This window comes from Dromiciops gliroides, chromosome 6 (assembly GCF_019393635.1).
Source record: "Dromiciops gliroides isolate mDroGli1 chromosome 6, mDroGli1.pri, whole genome shotgun sequence".
In the NCBI taxonomy this organism is placed as follows: domain Eukaryota; kingdom Metazoa; phylum Chordata; class Mammalia; order Microbiotheria; family Microbiotheriidae; genus Dromiciops; species Dromiciops gliroides.
The window spans coordinates 228,411,199-228,429,263 of NC_057866.1; the positions used below are offsets into that span (position 1 = coordinate 228,411,199).

General features: G+C 38.9%; 1 protein-coding gene across 7 annotated transcripts in view; it reads left to right on the forward strand.

The window, feature by feature from the left end:
• Window positions 1–18,065, forward strand: part of LEF1 (lymphoid enhancer binding factor 1) — a 170,879-nt gene that overhangs the window by 113,868 nt on the left and 38,946 nt on the right. For 5 of the 7 annotated variants that reach the window (XM_043973276.1, XM_043973278.1, XM_043973274.1 and 2 more), the window contains exons 5-7: window positions 13,322–13,412; window positions 15,077–15,160; window positions 17,561–17,683. In XM_043973276.1, coding sequence (XP_043829211.1) covers window positions 13,322–13,412; window positions 15,077–15,160; window positions 17,561–17,683 — 298 coding nt within the window. The remainder of the gene's footprint in view (window positions 1–13,321; window positions 13,413–15,076; window positions 15,161–17,560; window positions 17,684–18,065) is intronic. The other 2 variants (XM_043973280.1, XM_043973279.1) reach the window with 1 other exon arrangement.

The following is an 18,065-nucleotide window of genomic DNA, read 5'->3' on the forward strand; positions in this document are numbered from 1 at the left end:
TCTAGGCTAGTTTCCATCAGACTTTCTTATCCTTAAAAAAAAGTTTTTAATTAAAATGGAAACCCCAGAAAATTTGCCATGGCTACTCAGTGATAGTGCGGGATAGTGGGAAGAGCTCTGTGCCACCAGGAGGTTCCAATATTGGGTCTACCTCTGATTATTTGTGTGATCTCACCCAAGTCATTCTACATGTCTAAGCCTCTGTTTCCTCGTCTATAAAATGGGGGGAAGAGGGATGGGAAGAAATCTAAGGTTCCTTTCCATTTAAAAATTTTATTATTAAGGATATTTGACCTCCTCTTTTCAGTGTCTGTTTGTGATGGATGGGCTATAGTAGCTTCCTTGGTTTGATTACTTCCCCATGGTTTTGTTTGTTTTTCTGTTGGTGGTAATGGGCTCTGAGATTATATGGCAATCATAAACATCTTCAGAACAATGAGTTTGTGTCTAATAGCCACCTATGTTATTCACATTTGTTCTTTTCCCATCTACTTTACTATTCCAGGGCTATATAAATATGAGTTATTGTTAGAAGCAGCTAGGTAGTGGAATCAGGAAGTTCTGAATCCAATCCTGCCTCAGCTATGTGACCCTGGGCAAGTCACTTAGTCTCTGCCTCAGTTTCCTCATTTGTAAAATGGTGATAATAATAGTACCTATCTCCCAGGTTTGTTGTGAGGAACAAATGAGATAATATTTGTAATATTTGCAAAATATTTATAAAACAAAGTGCTATATAAATTCTAGCCATCGTGATCATCATTATTATTATCACTTATTTATTAGATCCTGGATCTAAGAGGAAGTTGGCATAGTGGGCAGAAAGCAGACTTTATAGTCAAGAAAGAAGACCTCTGGCTCATACAGATGGTATGACTCTGGGCAAACCATTGTCTCAGTGTCCCAAGCAACTCTTTTAAGAGCAAGGATCTTAACCTTTTTTTGTGTCATGACCCCTTTAGAAAGTCTGGAAACCTAGGGACCCTTTCTCAGAATAATGTTTTTAAATGCATAAAATAAAATATGTAGGATTTCAAAGAAAGATGATTATATTGAAATTCAGTTATCAAAATATTTACATTTTTTAAAAAAAAAAACACATGCACAAGATCTTGGGTTAAGAATCCCTGCCTTAAGACTCTAGGTTATAGATTTGCATTGGTAGAAGGAGTGCCCTCAATGGGAGCACCCTATATGCAAAGAATCATCTATCTAGACCAAGAAAAGAAAATATTTTCACTCAGCCTATTATATTCCCACCTTGTCTTCTTTTAGGATGATTATTTAAAGCTGGTAACAATCATTTAAAGCCCTTTCTAAATTTCTCTTTCAAAAGTAATATTAACATTATTGGTAACTATCACTACTATATTGAGGATAATGTTAGTAATAACAATAGCTACAACAACATGATGCTGGGTTTGTGAATTCCCTTTTAGTGCACTGATCCCCACCCACATGAAATGTAGCTTCCAGTGTGGTGGCAAGGACTGCACAGACAATACTGAATTATTCAAGGACTTATTATTTAGGTCTTTTGCTTCTGTTCTTCTTTTCTCCAGCTGCCTGCCTTTTGGGTATTTCTTTGCTAATTAGCATGTTGGTTAGCTCAGTTGGCTAGAGCATGGTGCTAATGAGGCCAGTGTTGCTGGTCTCATCTTCCCTATAGACCAGTTAATTGTGTAGAGAGAAAATGTCTCCTCCATGGGCACACTACACCCGTCACTCCCCTGACCCTTGATCCTCGGTAGCGTTCTGGCAAATAGATAACTTTTCTCAGTATAAACCCATTGCAACTACTAGTTTGTGAATGCCTTTCAGTTGTGAACAGACAGGGCTGTAGTGACATCTCCAGCCAAGACTGTCTTCATCTTGCATAGAATCCTGGAGTCACCACAGCCCCAAGCTGAAAAGGATCTCAGAGTTCATTGCTTCAGTCTCTAACTGAACCAGGTGTTCCCCTACAACATACATAACAAATAGTTAAAACAATATCCAGATTCTTCATGACACTTTGTTTGGACGGCTGTTTGTGGTCACTTACCCTCCCTTGTATAGTCAACATTCCTATCAAAACAAGGTTAATGGAACAGGAAAGGAAGGGAAATTTGGACCAATGGATTTGGCAGCTTACTACCAACTCTTACTTTAAAATACTTAATTCAGTACTTCAAGGATCTGTGGTTTTATCAAATGTGGTTACCCCTTCCACTAACACAGATTAACCCACTACAACTTGATCAGTAATCTTTGAAAGTTTCTGTGGCCAGGAAAAACCCCACCACTAATCCCCACCGCCCCTCTCAAAACCAAACTGGTGAGGAAACTTTCTGAATTTCACTAGACTTGTCCTCTTAAAGCAATTAATCAACTAATCAATGAGCATTTGTTAAGCATCTTCTATGTGCCAGGCACCCACATAGAAAAACAAATGAAATAACTCCTGCCCTTAGGAAGCTTACATTCTCTCTAGCAACATTTACATGGATGATCAAATAGCCATAACTTCCACTCATTGCTAGTTCTATCCTCAGAGTCTTTCCAGGTTGGGAGAATCTACCAGAACGTGTTCTCTTCTGGCATACCCTCCAAGCACCAGTGGGGTGTTAGAGAGGAAAGAATCTTCAGTGGAGGCTGTGATATAAGGATCATATCCTTTCTAAAGCTCAGTAGAAAATAAGGAAGATTGAGCATAACTGCTCAAATTAAGTTGTTGGGTTTTATTTCTGTCAAGTTATCCAGGTTTTCATTATCCTCCTATCAAAATCAGTCATCACAAACTGACTGAATGGTTTCGACTTCTCCTCTCACTTTGACCAAAATGAGACCTGCTGGAAAGCAATAAATAATGCCCCAGAAAAAAAAAAAAACCCTGTGTAATCTCAGATAAGACAGAAAGTAAAGCACTTAGTTACCTTATGTAAATCACTTTCTTAGACTAAGAAGGCCAATCACCTTAGCCCAACTTAAAAAGATGCTTCCATCAGCTTTTGGTTTTTGTGTAAGGTGGAAATAGTAGACAGGTCAAGAAGACCTCAGAGTCAAGAAGAACCAAGGAAGAGTTAGTTATTGCTCCAGTAACTCAGGCAACTCTCTAAGAATATAAATTTTCAAATTGATTTGCATTGGTAGAGGAAGTTTCCATACTTAGGAGTTCCCTACACCAATGAAATCACAAGTCTGATTCAAATCTTTTTATTTTAAATAATGTTTAATTAATTTTTGATGAAACACTTAAATAGTTGTGGCAGTATCAAAGGAAGCATTCAACCTCACTGGATAAAAACTCACTTTTGATAATGGCTGTTCATTCCTAAAATGGGGATAATAACAGCACCTACTTTCCAAGGTTGTCCTGAGGTTCATGAAACCTGAAATACTTCGCTAGCAATTATTTTCATCATCACTATGTTCCTTAAATTCTGACTGATAACTTATTCTTGCTTCATCATTGATTGTCAAATTATTTAGATTTGGTGCACAATTTGAGCTTTTGTTTTAGTTCTGTGTTTGTGCAATGCCTTTTTTAATGAATTCATCAGCACTGACCTGAGAATGTGGAAACTCATTCCTTTTTATATCCTTTGGTAAATATTTCATTAACACACAACTGACTTTATTGTGGAGACATAATTAAGGATTCTGAAAAGTGGACCTTAGACTGTCCCCCTTCCAAATCTTTGAATCCAACCTGTATCTTTGAATTTGATGAATTTTATTACTGTGGTCAATTTCAGAAAGATATTTTTTGATTCCTCTCTTTTACACCTATCATCTGCCTTGAACTGTTTTCTAAAACTGTAGTCTAAAGTTCTTGAAATCCCTTTGTGCTCTTAAAAATTATTGAAGACCACTACTCCAAAGCTCTTTTGCTTATATGGGATCAATTAAAAAATATTAATTAAGTGCCTACTATGTGCCAGAGACTTTGCTAAGCACCTGACATTAAAAAAGAGGCAAAATATAGCCCTGTTCTCAAGGAACTCTCAATCTAATTAAAACTATACATATTTTCCATATTTGAAATTAAAACATCTTAGTATTATTATAAAAATAATATTGACCTGCAAACCCCCTGCAAGGTTCTCAGGACTCATTAAGTATCTCTGGACCACATTTGGAGAAATTCTGCCCTAGGACAATGATTACCAGCCTCCTGAGTATGTGGACACTCTATCTATCTATCTATCTATCTATCTATCTATCTATCTATCTATCTATCTATCTATCTGTATGTATATGTTACATTATCTTATGTGTTATATATACACACACACACACACATATATATATATATATATATATATATATATAATTTTATGACATTCTACTTGCTCCTCCTCGTGATAGTAGTTGAAATGAAAGATCAAAGTGAATAGTGCATAGTGTATATATGAATTCAAAGATGCCTCGTAATAATTCTGCTGCCCATAGTTGGAGAAAATTAATCTGGAAATTGGAACCCAAAAGAAAAAGAACAATCTAGATTTTAGTTTGGATTAGTTAACAACACACTTTTATTTTTACCAACAAATAATTTAAATTTTCTAGGGCTGTGTTCCCCTTTAAAAAATGGAGGTATGTTTGTTAGATGGATTTCAGGTTTCATGATTGAATAAATACTAGAACCCTGGTCTAGGGCAGTGATTCCCAATCTTTTGAGTACAAGGAAATTTTTTTAACATTAAAAAGAATGTGAGGGCAGCTAGGTGGCGCAATGGATAAAGCACTGGCCCTGGAATCAGGAGGACCTGAGTTCAAATCCAGCCTCAGACACTTGACACTTACTAGCTGTGTGACCCTGGGCAAGTCACTTAACCCTCATTGCCTCGAAAAACAAACAAACAAAACCAAAAACCCTTAAGAGGGAAAAATATATATTTAAAAAGAATGCTATTTAGAGACAAAATTTCCTATACTGAAGCTTCCCTTTGAATTATTTTTGATGAAAGCATTAGCTATGCAAATTAACTGATCAAAGAACCATTTTTTAGAATGTAAGCTTCTTCCAAGAAGGAATTTTTTTCATTCCTTGTACTTGTGTCCCTAACACATAGTAGGGCCTTAATGAATGCATGTAGATTAAATTCCTGCCCTAGAAGTTTATGTTCTCCCAGGAAATGTTCGTAATTTTATATGTACAGACATACACAAAGCAGATTCTAGGTAACCTTGGAGGTAAAAGCACTAGCAGTTAGGGGAAAATAGGAAAGGCATCCTTCAGAAAAGTGATGCTTAAGCTAAGAGGTAAAATTTCAAGAGGTGAAAGTGAGGAGAAATATCATCCCAGGCATCGTGGATAGGTATGGAGACAGAATATGGGATATGGTATGTCTGTTGTAAAGATCCAGCCATGAGTGGAAAGATGACATGGGACCAGAATATAGAGAGCTTTAAATGTCCAAGAAGACTCAACAAGCAAAACAAATTGAAAGCATGAATAGTATTTTGTGGAACTAGAGAATAGTGAACACATAAGATTTTAGCATGAAGAAATAGAGAGGTGGATCTATGGAATAGAATAAGTACAAATTACACTACAGTAAATAAGTATAGTAATTGAGGATATGATAAACCCAAAGATCCAAGTTCTTGGAACAAAAACTGCTAGGAAAACTGGGAAAAAGTATGACAGAAACTAGGCATAGACCAACATCTTACACCTTATACTAAAATAAAGTCAAAATGGGTGATACCATAAGCAGATTAAGAGAGTGTGGAATAGTTTATGTGTCAGATTTATAAACAGAGGAGGAATTTTGGACCAAAGATCTAGAAAGCAATATAAAATTAAAAAGTTTTTGCACAAACAAAACTAATGTAACCAAGATGATAAGGGAAGCAGAAAACTGGGAAAGAATTTTTGAAATAAGTATCTCTGATAAAAGCCTCATTTCCTCAAATATATAGAGAACCGAGTCAAATTCGTAAAAATATAAGTCATTCCCCAGTTGATAAATGGTCAAAGGGTATAAACAGGCAGTTTTCAGACAAAGAAATCAAAGCTATCTATAATATGAAAAAATGTTCTAGATCACTATTGATCAGAGAAATGAAAATTAAAACAATTCTGGGGTATCACCTGATATCTATCAGAGTGGCAAATATAACAAAAAAGGAAAATATTGGATGTTGGAGGGGACGTGGGAAAACTGAGACACATCCACTGTTGCTGGAGTTGTGAACGAATCCAATCATTCTGGAGAGCAATTTGGAACTATGCCCAAAGGGCTATAAAACTGCATCCCCTTTGATGCAGTAATGCCACTACTAGGTTTATATCCCAAAGACATCCCCCAAAAGAGAAAAAGACCTATTTGTACAAAAATATTTATAGCAGCTTTTTTTGTGGTGGCTAAGAATTGGAAATCAAAGGAATGTCCATTAATTGGGGAATGGCTAAACAAGCTGTGGTATATGATGGTGATGGAATATTATTGTGCTATAAGAAATGACAAGCAGGATGATTTCAGAAAGGCCTGGAAAGACTTACATGAATTGATGTATAGTGAAGTGAGTGAACCAAGAGAACATTGTGCACAGAGACAGCAATATTGTTTGATGAAGAATTAAGATGACAACTATTCTCATCAATATAATGATCCAAGACAGTCCCAATGGACTAATGATGAAATGTACTATCCACCTCCAAAGGAAGAACTAATATTGATGGAACAGACTGAAGCATGCTATTTTTCACTTTCTTTCATTTTTCTTTTATTTAAGTTTTCTTATACAAAATGACTATAAGGTAATGTTTTACATAATTGCCCCTGTATAACCTATGTCTGATTGCTTACCTCCTCAGGGAAGGGGTTGTGGAGGGAGGGGAAAAAAGATAGAATTTGGAACTCAAAACTTTAAATAAAAAAATGTTTATTAGTTTTTTCAAAAGATTTTAGCATGTAACTGTTGATACTAACCTGACATCCATTTATTACTTTAAGGCATACAAAGCACTTTACATACATTGTACAGGTATCTTCACAACAACTCTGTGAGATAAGAAACTATAGACATCCCAAATCCCATTCTGCAAATGAGAGTTAGAAGCTCAAAGCTGGAATTGTTGGTTGGCATAAGATTATAAGCTGAGACTGTTTTATTTTATAGGCAGCAGGAAACTACTAAGGGTTTCTGAGGAAGGCATATTCAGAACTGGGTTCTAGTATCATTAAAAGTAGTATAGAATTCTCGATTTTAGCTAATTTAGTCAGTCCTCCCCTATACTCCCCATCTGAATTAGTGAAGGTTTTAATATGAAAAAATAATTGTAAGTCTTTTGAAGGAAACATACTTTTTATAAATACAAACTGACATAAATGTTTGTGTTATTAACTGTAATGATCATATATCTTCCTATATATTGCATTGCTTTTTTTTTTTAACCAGACCTGTGACTTTATTGCCAAAAGCAGATCACCCTCTGCTCTACAACTTTGGTCTAAGAGACTTGTAGATAAGGCAAAAAAAAAAAAAAAAAAAAAAAGATATCAAGAGGCAAGATTTGAACCTAAATCTTGCTAACCCAGACATTAGTTCTCTATGGTGCCTTTCATTCTATTACTAATAATGTTACTTTCTTATGCTAAGAATTCAACCTGGGCTTCACAGTCTGGGATTCAGTAGAATTGTGTATAAATTTCTATATATGGACAGATTGAGATTCGCTCCAGTGAACCATCCAGTGAGCAGGGTGTTGGTACCTATCTGATGTAGCCTTATGGTGATGCTGACCACCACATTAGTGAAGCTGTCAGTCAACAAGCATTTATGAAGTGTTTGTGAAGCACTGGGGTTATAAAGAATGGCAAAAACTTTCCTAACTTTAAAGGATCTCACCTTTTTTTTTTTTTTTAAAGTGAGGCGATTGGGGTTAAGTGACTTGCCCAGGGTCACACAGCTAGTAAGTGTTAAGTGTCTGAGGTCGGATTTGAACTCAGGTCCTCCTAACTCCAGGGCCAGTGCTCTATCCACTGCTCCATCTAGCTGCCCCCAGGATCTCACCTCCTAATAGGAGATGACAATTAGGGAGACCAGAAAAGGCTTCTGGGGGAATTGTGGAGTTTGAGCCAGTCTTTAAGGAATCCAAGAAAGAGGCAGAAAGTGAAGCAGAAGAACGCTCCTGGTACCGGGATGTGACAATGCGCTGACATTAGAGCACAGAAAGGCCCTTACCTAAGGCGGGCTTTGAGGTGAGATTTGAGGGAAGCCTGGAGGCAGAGGTGAGAAGGGGAGGCCTTCTGGGCATGTGGGAGAGCCAGGGAAAAGGCCCCAGTCGATATAGATATAGAGCAAGGCAGGCCTTCAGATCATTGCATACATGGGATGAAATATGTGAAGACAGGAAATAATCAGGAGGTCATCGATGGTTTCGGAGAGGACAGTTGCATTTGGATGATGAGGCTGGAAGCCGCATTGCAGAGTGTAGGAGAGGAGGCGGCCGTGCCCAGAGTAGATGGCTTTTTCCAGGCGTTTAGCTGAGAAGGAAAGATACTGCATGATAGCCAGTGGAGCTGGTCTGTGCGCAAGGTTCTGTGGGATTCCAAAAGTGAAAATGACACACTCCTTGTCTTTATGTAGCCTATAAGACATAGGATGCTGTTTGTGCACAGATGGGAGAGGACACTTCACAGAGGGAGAATCAGGAAGGACTTTATGGAATAAGTGGCTGGGCCTTGAAGAAAGAGAAGATCTCCTACAGAAGAGAGTGCTCCCCATGTGTGATGGGAAACCCATACAATTTCATAGAGATGGGAAGGTTCAGAACAAGGTTGTGGAATTCCAATTTGGCTGGATTGGAGTGTATATGAAGAAAAAGAATGTGGGGAAAAACCTGTAAAGATAGGTTAGTGCCAAATTTTGGGAGATTCTGGATGCTGGGTTAAGGAGGTTATATTTTAATTTTTTTTTTTTGTGGGGCAATGGGGGTTAAGTGACTTGCCCAAGGTCACACAGCTAGTAAATGTCAAGTGTCTGAGGCCGGATTTGAACTCAGGTACTTCTGAATCCAGGGCTGGTTCTTTATCCAGTGTGCCACCTAGCTGCCCCAAGGTGGTTATATTTTAACCTACGGAACAGGAAACCATTAAGGGTAAGGGGAAACAGTGGCAACTTGAAGGATCAGAAAAGACTTCTATGAGAAATCATACTGAAACTGAGTTTTGAAAGAAGCTAAGGATTCTGCTAAGGTAAATGGGAGGACATGGAACAGACAGGCTGTAGAACAGTATGGTGAGAGGAGATGGAACAGTGTGGATGAGCAGTGGTGAGCCAGCAGTCAGTTTGGCACAATCCAAAGTGTATTTAGGGAAACAATGGACAGTAAACTTGGAAGCAAAGGTGTCTAGGAGCAGAAGTGGGGACACATTGAAGGCCACTTTAAACGCACACAAAAAGCAGTCACTTTCATGGACTTTAAACCCAACAGGTTCAATGTTGCCAGTGTGCATCTCTGTAGAGACAGATGATCCTGCCTTGTCCTCAGTGCATGGGTACTGGAGTGGATTTACTTTCCTATCTAGATTGGACAGCCTTGCAACAAATTGGATTCAGAGAAATACCACCCTACTCCCATTTCCAGTTTGTTTGTGTTCATTGTTTTTAAGCCCAAAGATCCTGCCCTTCACCTCGGCTTTGAGGGGGCCCCAAAGGTAGAGCAGTGAAGCGTCAGCTGTCGTCTGGGACCCAGTCTAGCAACATTTAGAGAGGCAGATTTCTGGCAGCTGATGCTTTTTTTTTCTTTTTGGCCCCAGAAACTTGTTAAGATGCTCTGTTAAAGCATGAAGGGCTTCTAATCAGTTTCAGTGGAGGAAGTTGCCACGTTGACTGAGCCATGCATCTCCAAGTATATTGAAATTGGACACTTTTTACTCCTGATTTTGTAGAGTCAAACACTGGCCACTGTTGAAAGGACCCTGGCTGTTCAAAGGCGGGAGCTGCAACATCACACATGCTTGAGTCCGAACCCAGAACCACGTGTCTCATCCTGAATAAGATTTTCAATTGTCAATCTACACTTCCCATTTCCTCTGGAAGTTGATTTGAGGCCCACTCCTACAGCCTCTCTGACCCTCTTTGTCTCCAACAGCCATAACTTTGGATAGCCCATGATTTCGTAATTGTTTTCAGCTCCCTATTCCAGGCCAGTTTGTCCAAAGGAAGAAAACAAGCATTTATTAAGCACCTACTATGTGCCAGGCATTCTGAAGCTCTTTAAAAACATGATTTCATTTGCTCTTCACAATAGCTATTCAGTGGAAGCAGACAGATTATGTGATTTATCCAGGGTCACACAGGAAGTGGCCGAGGCAGGATTTGAATTTAGATCGTCCTGACCCCTGGCCCTACATTCTATCCATCTCATCACCTAGCTGCCTCTGACAACAGAGTCTCACTTTAGGGTTGTGATCTCAATCAAATGTGTCAAATGTGAGGTGGCTTCAACACTTCCAAATGCAATCTGAATCAAATGTAATTGGGAAGTAGTTAACAAAATAAATTAAAATATAATGGACCATTGTGGTTTTTCTGGTCCATGTGTAGGCTGCAAGGATCCTTAGATATGGTTTAGTGGCCCCCATCTCTCTCTACTTGGGTTTGGTACCATTGTTCTAGATCAGTGGCAGGACTAGCCATAGTGATAAGACCACAGATCTGTCAGTGTATGTTCTTCAGTAGACTCTCAGCATCAAAGGGGCTTTTGTGGTGCTCTAGAACAGGAACCTCCTCCACAAAAGGGAATTCTTAGCCTGGGCTAAGGGTTCCTGATCGTGGATGAGAGAAAAAATACATCTTGGTTTCAATATAACTGGTTTCCTTTGTAACCCTATTGTATTCTATGCTTTTAAAACCATTATTCTGAGAAGGGATTAAAAAATGGGTCCAAAAAAAGACTCTCTAGTCTACAATATCCTTGAGAAGGGGGTGCTACTCTTATCCCATTTTGCAGTTGAGAAAATGGAGGCAGCCAGGTTGTGTGACTTGGCCAGAGTCACACAACCATTAAGGGTTGAAGGCAAAGGTTTCAGTTCTTCCTGAGTGGTCTCTCTATCCACCTAATCAGGAACACTTGGTGTATTCTGGTACCACATTTTGAGAAGGATATTAGTGAACCAGACTTGATCCCAAGGAGGGTGGCTGTGCCAGTCAGAAGAGGACTTGAAGGGCCTGTACATGTGTATGTAGCACGGCAAAGAGTAGACTGAAGGGGAAACTTGATAGTTGTCTGCAAATATTTGAAAAGGCTATCAAGTGAAAGGAAGATTAGGCTTGTCCTGGTTGACCCAAGAGGGAAAAGATAAGAACAAGGGGTAAGTAGAGAGCTAGATTTTATCTTGATGCATGGAAAGTCTGCCTGAAGATAAGAGCTGCCCTAAAGGAAATGGCAGCCCACTCCATATCTTTGCCAAGAAAACCCCAAATGTAGTCATGGAATTGAAAATGACTGGACCACCACCAACTTGCTTACCTGGGTACTAAGTAAGACACACCTGGCGTGTGGTGGTGGTGGTGGTGGTGGTGTTCAGTCACATCTGACTCTTTGTGATCCCCATTTGGAGTTTTCTTGGCAAAGGTACTAGAGTGGTTTGCCATTTCCTTCTCCGGCTCATTTTACAGATAAGGAAACTGAGGCAAACAGGGTTAAGTGGCTTGCACAGGGACACATAGCTAGTATCTGAGGCCAGATTAGAACTCAGGTCTTCTTGACTCCAGGCCTGACACTCTACTCACTGTGCCATCTAGCTGCCCCTGCCTAGCATGTGGTAAATGCTTATATCATATCAACAACTCAGTCTTGGATGTTTCTTGTTCCCATTAGCCTTTTCCCCCTTTTTATACATCCTACTGTTTCAGGTAGCTAGCAATTCAGGACTTGGAATCAGGAACACCTGCTTTGGATACTGACTAGCTATGTAACCCTAGACAAGTTCCTCATCTGTAAAATGATGCTAATAATAACACTTATTTCATGGAGTTGTTGTGAGGAACAGGTGAGATTATATATATAAAGTTTCAAAACATACGGAGGTGTATAAATGCTGGCCATTAGCTCTTTATCTGTCAAATCTGAATAAGCAACACTGGTGTTCCCTTTTTGGAAAATTCCATTTTAAATGACAAGATTTTTCATATCTCCTAAAATCCAGGTGCCATCAATGGAATTTTGCATGGAAAGTAAATGTCATATATATCCATGATGTATACTCAGTCTACCGGTACCACACACATACCAGCTATCTATTCTCTTAGTACCATTTCAGCCTCCCCTGTGTATGTCTCTTTAGTTTTCACACCTCCAGAATGTGAGCATAAATATTGAAATAACCCTTTAAAGGAGCTGATGTAATGTGTTAAGAAGCCTTAATGGCTTTTCCCATCCTAAGCTCTACTTCCCCAAACATATTAAATGACAGCTTTTTATAGGCTTGCTCGTGGGGCTCTCTCCCTTATTCCTTTTACTCTCATAGACCGTCTTAGGTAAAACACGAGCAAAGAACAGTCATCTGGGACTAGGATTAGGTCTAATCTTGAGGTGCTTTTTACAGTGAAAGGGCACTCTGTGGCTGGGAAGATGAACATTTCTAGTGGGACATTGCCTTTTGATGAAATGTAACTGACATGGGACAGAGTGACCTTGACGCCCAGAGGTCTCAACTTGCTATGCAGAGCTTAGCTGAAGATGAAGTGAGTCAGAAACCCAATGAATCATATCAAGTGTGACCATTATAAGACTGAAGATGATTCCTAATTAAGTACTGATCCTCTGGTAGCAAATTTTCCAAATCTTATCCATGAGGGAGCCCGTTAAAATGGGTAAAAGTAGGTGCCTATCTAATCCCACAGCCTCTGTCATCAGTTCTCTCTTGGTTTTATGTTACACATCAGGAGAGTTGTATAGCCTTTTCTTAGCTAAAAGGAAATAAAATGGAAGAAATAGCATCTTCCTAAAATCAGATTTGATCCATTTGAGTTAATGATACATTTGTGCTTTCACCGATTCCTCAAAAAAAAGTAAATTCTGTAACTGAATAACTAAAATATATTGTGTTAGTGAAAAAGTTTTTTTCCCTAGAATTCAAATCCCTTTGAAGTAAGGATAATAATATTCATAATAGCAGTAACAGTAATAGTAGTTCATGTTTATACAGTCATTTACAAAGTGCTTTCCTTACAACTTCTTCCAAATTTACACAATAAAAACAATTTGATTCCATCTCTTGATTAAAGCATAAGGCATTTTATTTCTTTTTGTATTCATCTCTTCACCCAGTGGCCTGTTGGATCTAAAAATTTACCTCTCCTCTGTTCTTCTTAACAGGCATGTCCAGACATCCTCCAGCTCCTGATATCCCTACCTTTTATCCCCTGTCTCCAAGTGGTGTAGGACAGATTACCCCACCTCTTGGCTGGTAAGAACCCTTTGACAACTTGGAAGTAGAATATCTGTACTTTCATACCTTTCCTTTTTCATTTATTCATGTTAACTTTATGAACGGTACCATGGAGTAAAGAAAATTTCACTTCGTGAGGAAGGTGGTCAATTCATTTCATTTCAATTTAAAAGATTAAAAAAAATGTAGACTTTGAAACAGGTTGAATCTGTTTTCTAATATGTGTAGAAAATGAACATATAGCATTTTTGCTTTGAAGCTCATAGCTCGATGGAGCTAGTGTGTTGCTTTGGGCATTTGGCATGACTGCAAATAGACGGCTCGGGGAAAACATTTTTTAAAGTTTTTTATGAATAAACTTGTAATTTCTAGTACCAAAGGTGAACATATAGAATGTTTTTTTCCTTTGCTAAAGTAATTGTGTCAAACTGGGAAGAAAGAGCTATCAGTAGAACAGACCTTATATAGGAGTTCAAAATATGAAAGAAAACATTTCTCGACTTTTGAGAAAGATGGTGTATACCCTGAACTTCAACATCAATCAAAAGCAGTTGTTTAGGACTTTCTTTTCTTGAAAATTTACATTGGGTTTTATTTCATTTTTAAAGGTTTTTTAAATTATTGCTGTTGTTTAACCAAAATTTTAAAGGCAAAGGAAATGTAATTTGAAAGAGCGAAGAAGACACGTGGTGTTGCCTTTTTGGTATCTTTGGTATCCTCATCTTTTTTTTTTTTTCTCCTCTCGGAGTATATCCTTCTTTGGGGATCTGTGATAAAACTTCAGCTTCTGCTTCTTTCCCTTTTTCTTCCCTACCCCTACCTCTATGCAGTGTGCTGAGAATTCCCATCTCCCTTCTTTTTTCACAATGGATTGTCATCCTGGTTGCTATTAAGGCCAGCAGCTTTGGAAATGCTAGTTGTCTTTTTTTTTTTTTAATTAAAGCATTAAATCTCTCGGTCAATAACTCTGTTTGAATTTAATTGATTGTGCTTACACTTTCAAACCTGAATCAATTATTCCTTCTGAACTTAGCTACTTAGGGGGCATTAATCCTGTGCCGAGTCCCATCAGGGGCAGCTAGAAGAGGGGCTGTAAACTAAGCATGCAAGACTGTGTAATGTTAGGCATGGGAAAGACAGAAGGAGGGAGGGAAGGAGAGATGGGATCTGAAGGGAGGATGAAAAGGCAAACAAACAGATCTTTTGTTTCTTGAAGGAATATGTGAATGAGAAAGAAGTGTGGTGGGTGGGTGTGGGTGTGTGTGGGTGTGTGTATGTGTGTGTGTAAATGTTTGGTCATTGGGATTGACTGGTATAATTTTTGTTCATTTTTTAAATTTGCATTTCCTAACAGTCTACAAATTTTTCAGATGAAATTCACTGACTGGCTACTTTTTTTTTTTAGCCCAGAAGACCTGACTCACAAGCCTTTGTGTTAACTGACTAATGTGATTTTAAACTGGGGTGTGTGGGAGAGGAGGATTTTCTTTAAGGAAAATGGCTCTTTGGGGGCAGGAATGCGATGGGGAACCAGTTATCTCTAACTGAAGAAATTGAGGTGGGGAGGGGGAAGTACTGAAACCCCAGACAACATTATTTTAATCGTGCCCTCCTCTCCTTGTTGTTGCTAGTTGGTAACTCTTGTTTTATTATTGATGGGCTCCTTTCTTCTGTGACCTCAGGCAAGGTCAGCCTGTATATCCCATCACGGGTGGATTCAGGCAGCCCTACCCATCCTCACTCTCAGTCGACACTTCCATGTCCAGGTAGGTGGAGGAGGCGGAGAACTGGGGCATCTGAATACAAGCTGCTGCTTTTCTGCTTGCATCTTGTATGCCTCTGCTTGCCTTTCAGACAGCTAGGAGCGGTGCCTCGATTTCAACAACATGTCTGTCTGTAGATACAGGCTGCCTGGCTCCCACACTAGAAGTGCTAATTAGGATTTCCCAGGTAGGAGCCATATACTGTAGACAGGAGGGAGAAACCAGATATACCAATGGTCAGTGACCCCACACACTTGGAAATATTTACTCCCAAAGTGAAAGGGCTCCTCACTGCATGTATATGTTGGGGGTGGAATATTCTGATAGGGGAAATTGCAGTTAGAGTTGGCTCGATTTAATAAAATATATTGGGGAGGAGGGGGAAGATTGGTTTGCTCTCTGATTTGCTTCCTGCAAGTGAGTCTCAAGTTCAGCATAGCGTGACTAGTTGGTAAAAATACACCAATTCTACAGGGTCCACTCCTTGCCCCTGGGTAAGGGTTGTGTGTACAAGCTGCCAGTACCTATGGGATGTCTGTACTAGTGTGTGAATCAGGCCATGTGTTGACTTAGTGCAAGCAATGCTCACACTTCGATAATGCTCTGTGTAAATGCTTTTGCACCTGGGAAAAGATGGCTTCCAAATCCTGTGCTGGATAGATTCACACAAGATGGCAGCGTATCATCTGTGCATTCGGTGGGACTTTCTCTGGGGAAATACTGTCACTGTATGGGACATCACACTGTTGGATTCGTAAATGGTCATGAGCATTTATTTATTTTTATTTTTAAAAATTTTTAACCTGGGCTTCTAAAATTCATTATAATTTCTCTACCCTCTTCTAGGTGAAGCATAGACATTTCAGTTAGGAAGTTCAAAACAAAATTGACTTTTTCCCCCCATAGGAAAAAAAAATTACACCCACTTCAAGTCACATTGTTAGAACTGTCTGGTGACAGGTCTTTTTCACTGACCAATAACCAGTACGTAAGTTGTTTTTTTTAAAGTCTAAATTTAGCAAATTCATTCTCTGATGAAAGTCTTGCAATCTTGATTTCTTTTTTTGTTTCCCAGATAGTACATATTCAAAGAGAGTCCATTCTTTTCTTCCCAGATGAAAGAGCTTGCATATTTTTCTCCCAAAGGCCTGATTTGGGGATTGAAAAAGTTGAAGAGAGCTGCCAACCTTGGATGTGTGGGAAGGGCCATGTAGGAAGAGGAGGGCTCTTCTTAAACCCTTAAAAACACTTTGAAAAGCAAAAGTTTCTTAAATGAAGCCAAACACGGCTAAAGAACTTGTTGAAAGGAGCTGACCTCCAAGGTCTCTTTCAGCTCTAAGTCTGTGATCCTCTGACTTATTTGTTTAGGTTTCTTTGCATGGTGGTTTCCCTCCTTTGTGCTCATTGGTGGTGGATATTTTAAGACCATTATGATGCAGTGCAAGCCTTTGGAAATGTAGTCACTTTTAATACATGTACACATACATGGCTTTCTCTTGGTAGCAAGTACAACACTGTACTTATTAAAAAATGTCTTCTTGAATTCTTTCTCAGTTTTCCCTAAGTCAGGATTTCTTAAACAATCCTCAGGGACATTCCGTACAGTGAGTACAGAAAAGTATCCAGGACTATTTCAGTTGTTTATTATTTGAAGGAAATCTTCCTTTTTCTTATTTCCTCCCACTTCTCCTGATCTTTGGACAGCAGGGAGAAAAAGTTGAATAGATGTCAGGGGTGGAGGTTCTTATCCTTTGATACTTTTCTGCAAGTGGAAAGATAACCTTTTTATTTTATTTCTTTGGTCTCTTGTTAAAATTACAAAAAGAATTACCATAATTGAATGGTATACTCCAAATAAATGGTTCTTTTGACATTATTATTGAAAAACTTTAAAAAAAAAAAAAAGAAAATTGCACATTTCTCTTGGACCCAGTGGCCTCTATGGGTTCTTCTAACTGCAAATCTTTGATTTATTTTTTTTTTAATCCTTGACCTCATGACTGTAGGCAAGGGATTTAATCAGTCTCTCTGGGCCTCAGTTTCTTCTTCAAAAGAGAGGGTTGGGTTAAAGGATCTTGAAGGTCCCTTCCAGCTCCAGAAGTACAATACTATGGTCCTTTGAGTCTTTTCTCAGTCCTTTAAACTGGTTGGGAAATTTTGTCAGCCACTAAATTTTAATCAACTGACTTAAGCAAAGAAATACAGTTAAAATATGCAATACTCAAATTTTCTTGTATTCAATGAGCAATGTTTGTACCGTCAGCCCAATGGAATTTAGTGGCTAGTCATTCCCACATTTCTTTGGAGTGTCCTGTTTAACCATCCTCTCCCTGGGTTTTGCTCTGATAGCTCATCGGCAGGCATTTATTTTTATCTTTTTTATCTATTTCTTTTTTCTCTTAGGTTTTCACATCATATGATCCCTGGCCCACCAGGTCCCCACACAACTGGAATCCCTCATCCAGCTATTGTAACGCCTCAGGTCAAACAGGAACACCCTCATACTGACAATGAGCTAATGCACGTGTAAGTTTGCTTCTGGTTTCCTGGCATCCTCACCACCTCATGTCCCACACTACTTTTATCAGGAAAATTTGCTTCACATGTGCCTTCCTGGCTGTATCTCTGTAGCCCCTCAGAAGTACCGAGATCACCTTCCTTTATTTTATGATTCAGACAGCAAGGAACAGAATTTGAGATCATCAATATAACTTACTCCCTCTAAGGAGCTCTCTGGAGCTTGACTCTTGGGTGGTGGACTTGTTTGCCAGGAGGGGGCCAACTCCAAATCAGCTCAAGTGAAGAAGCTGAGGCTACCTGAAGTCCTAGGAAGCCCATATACCATAAATAGCATATCTGGCACCCTTCCTTATGAAAGACATCACCCACATTCTGGTTTGAAGCTTCA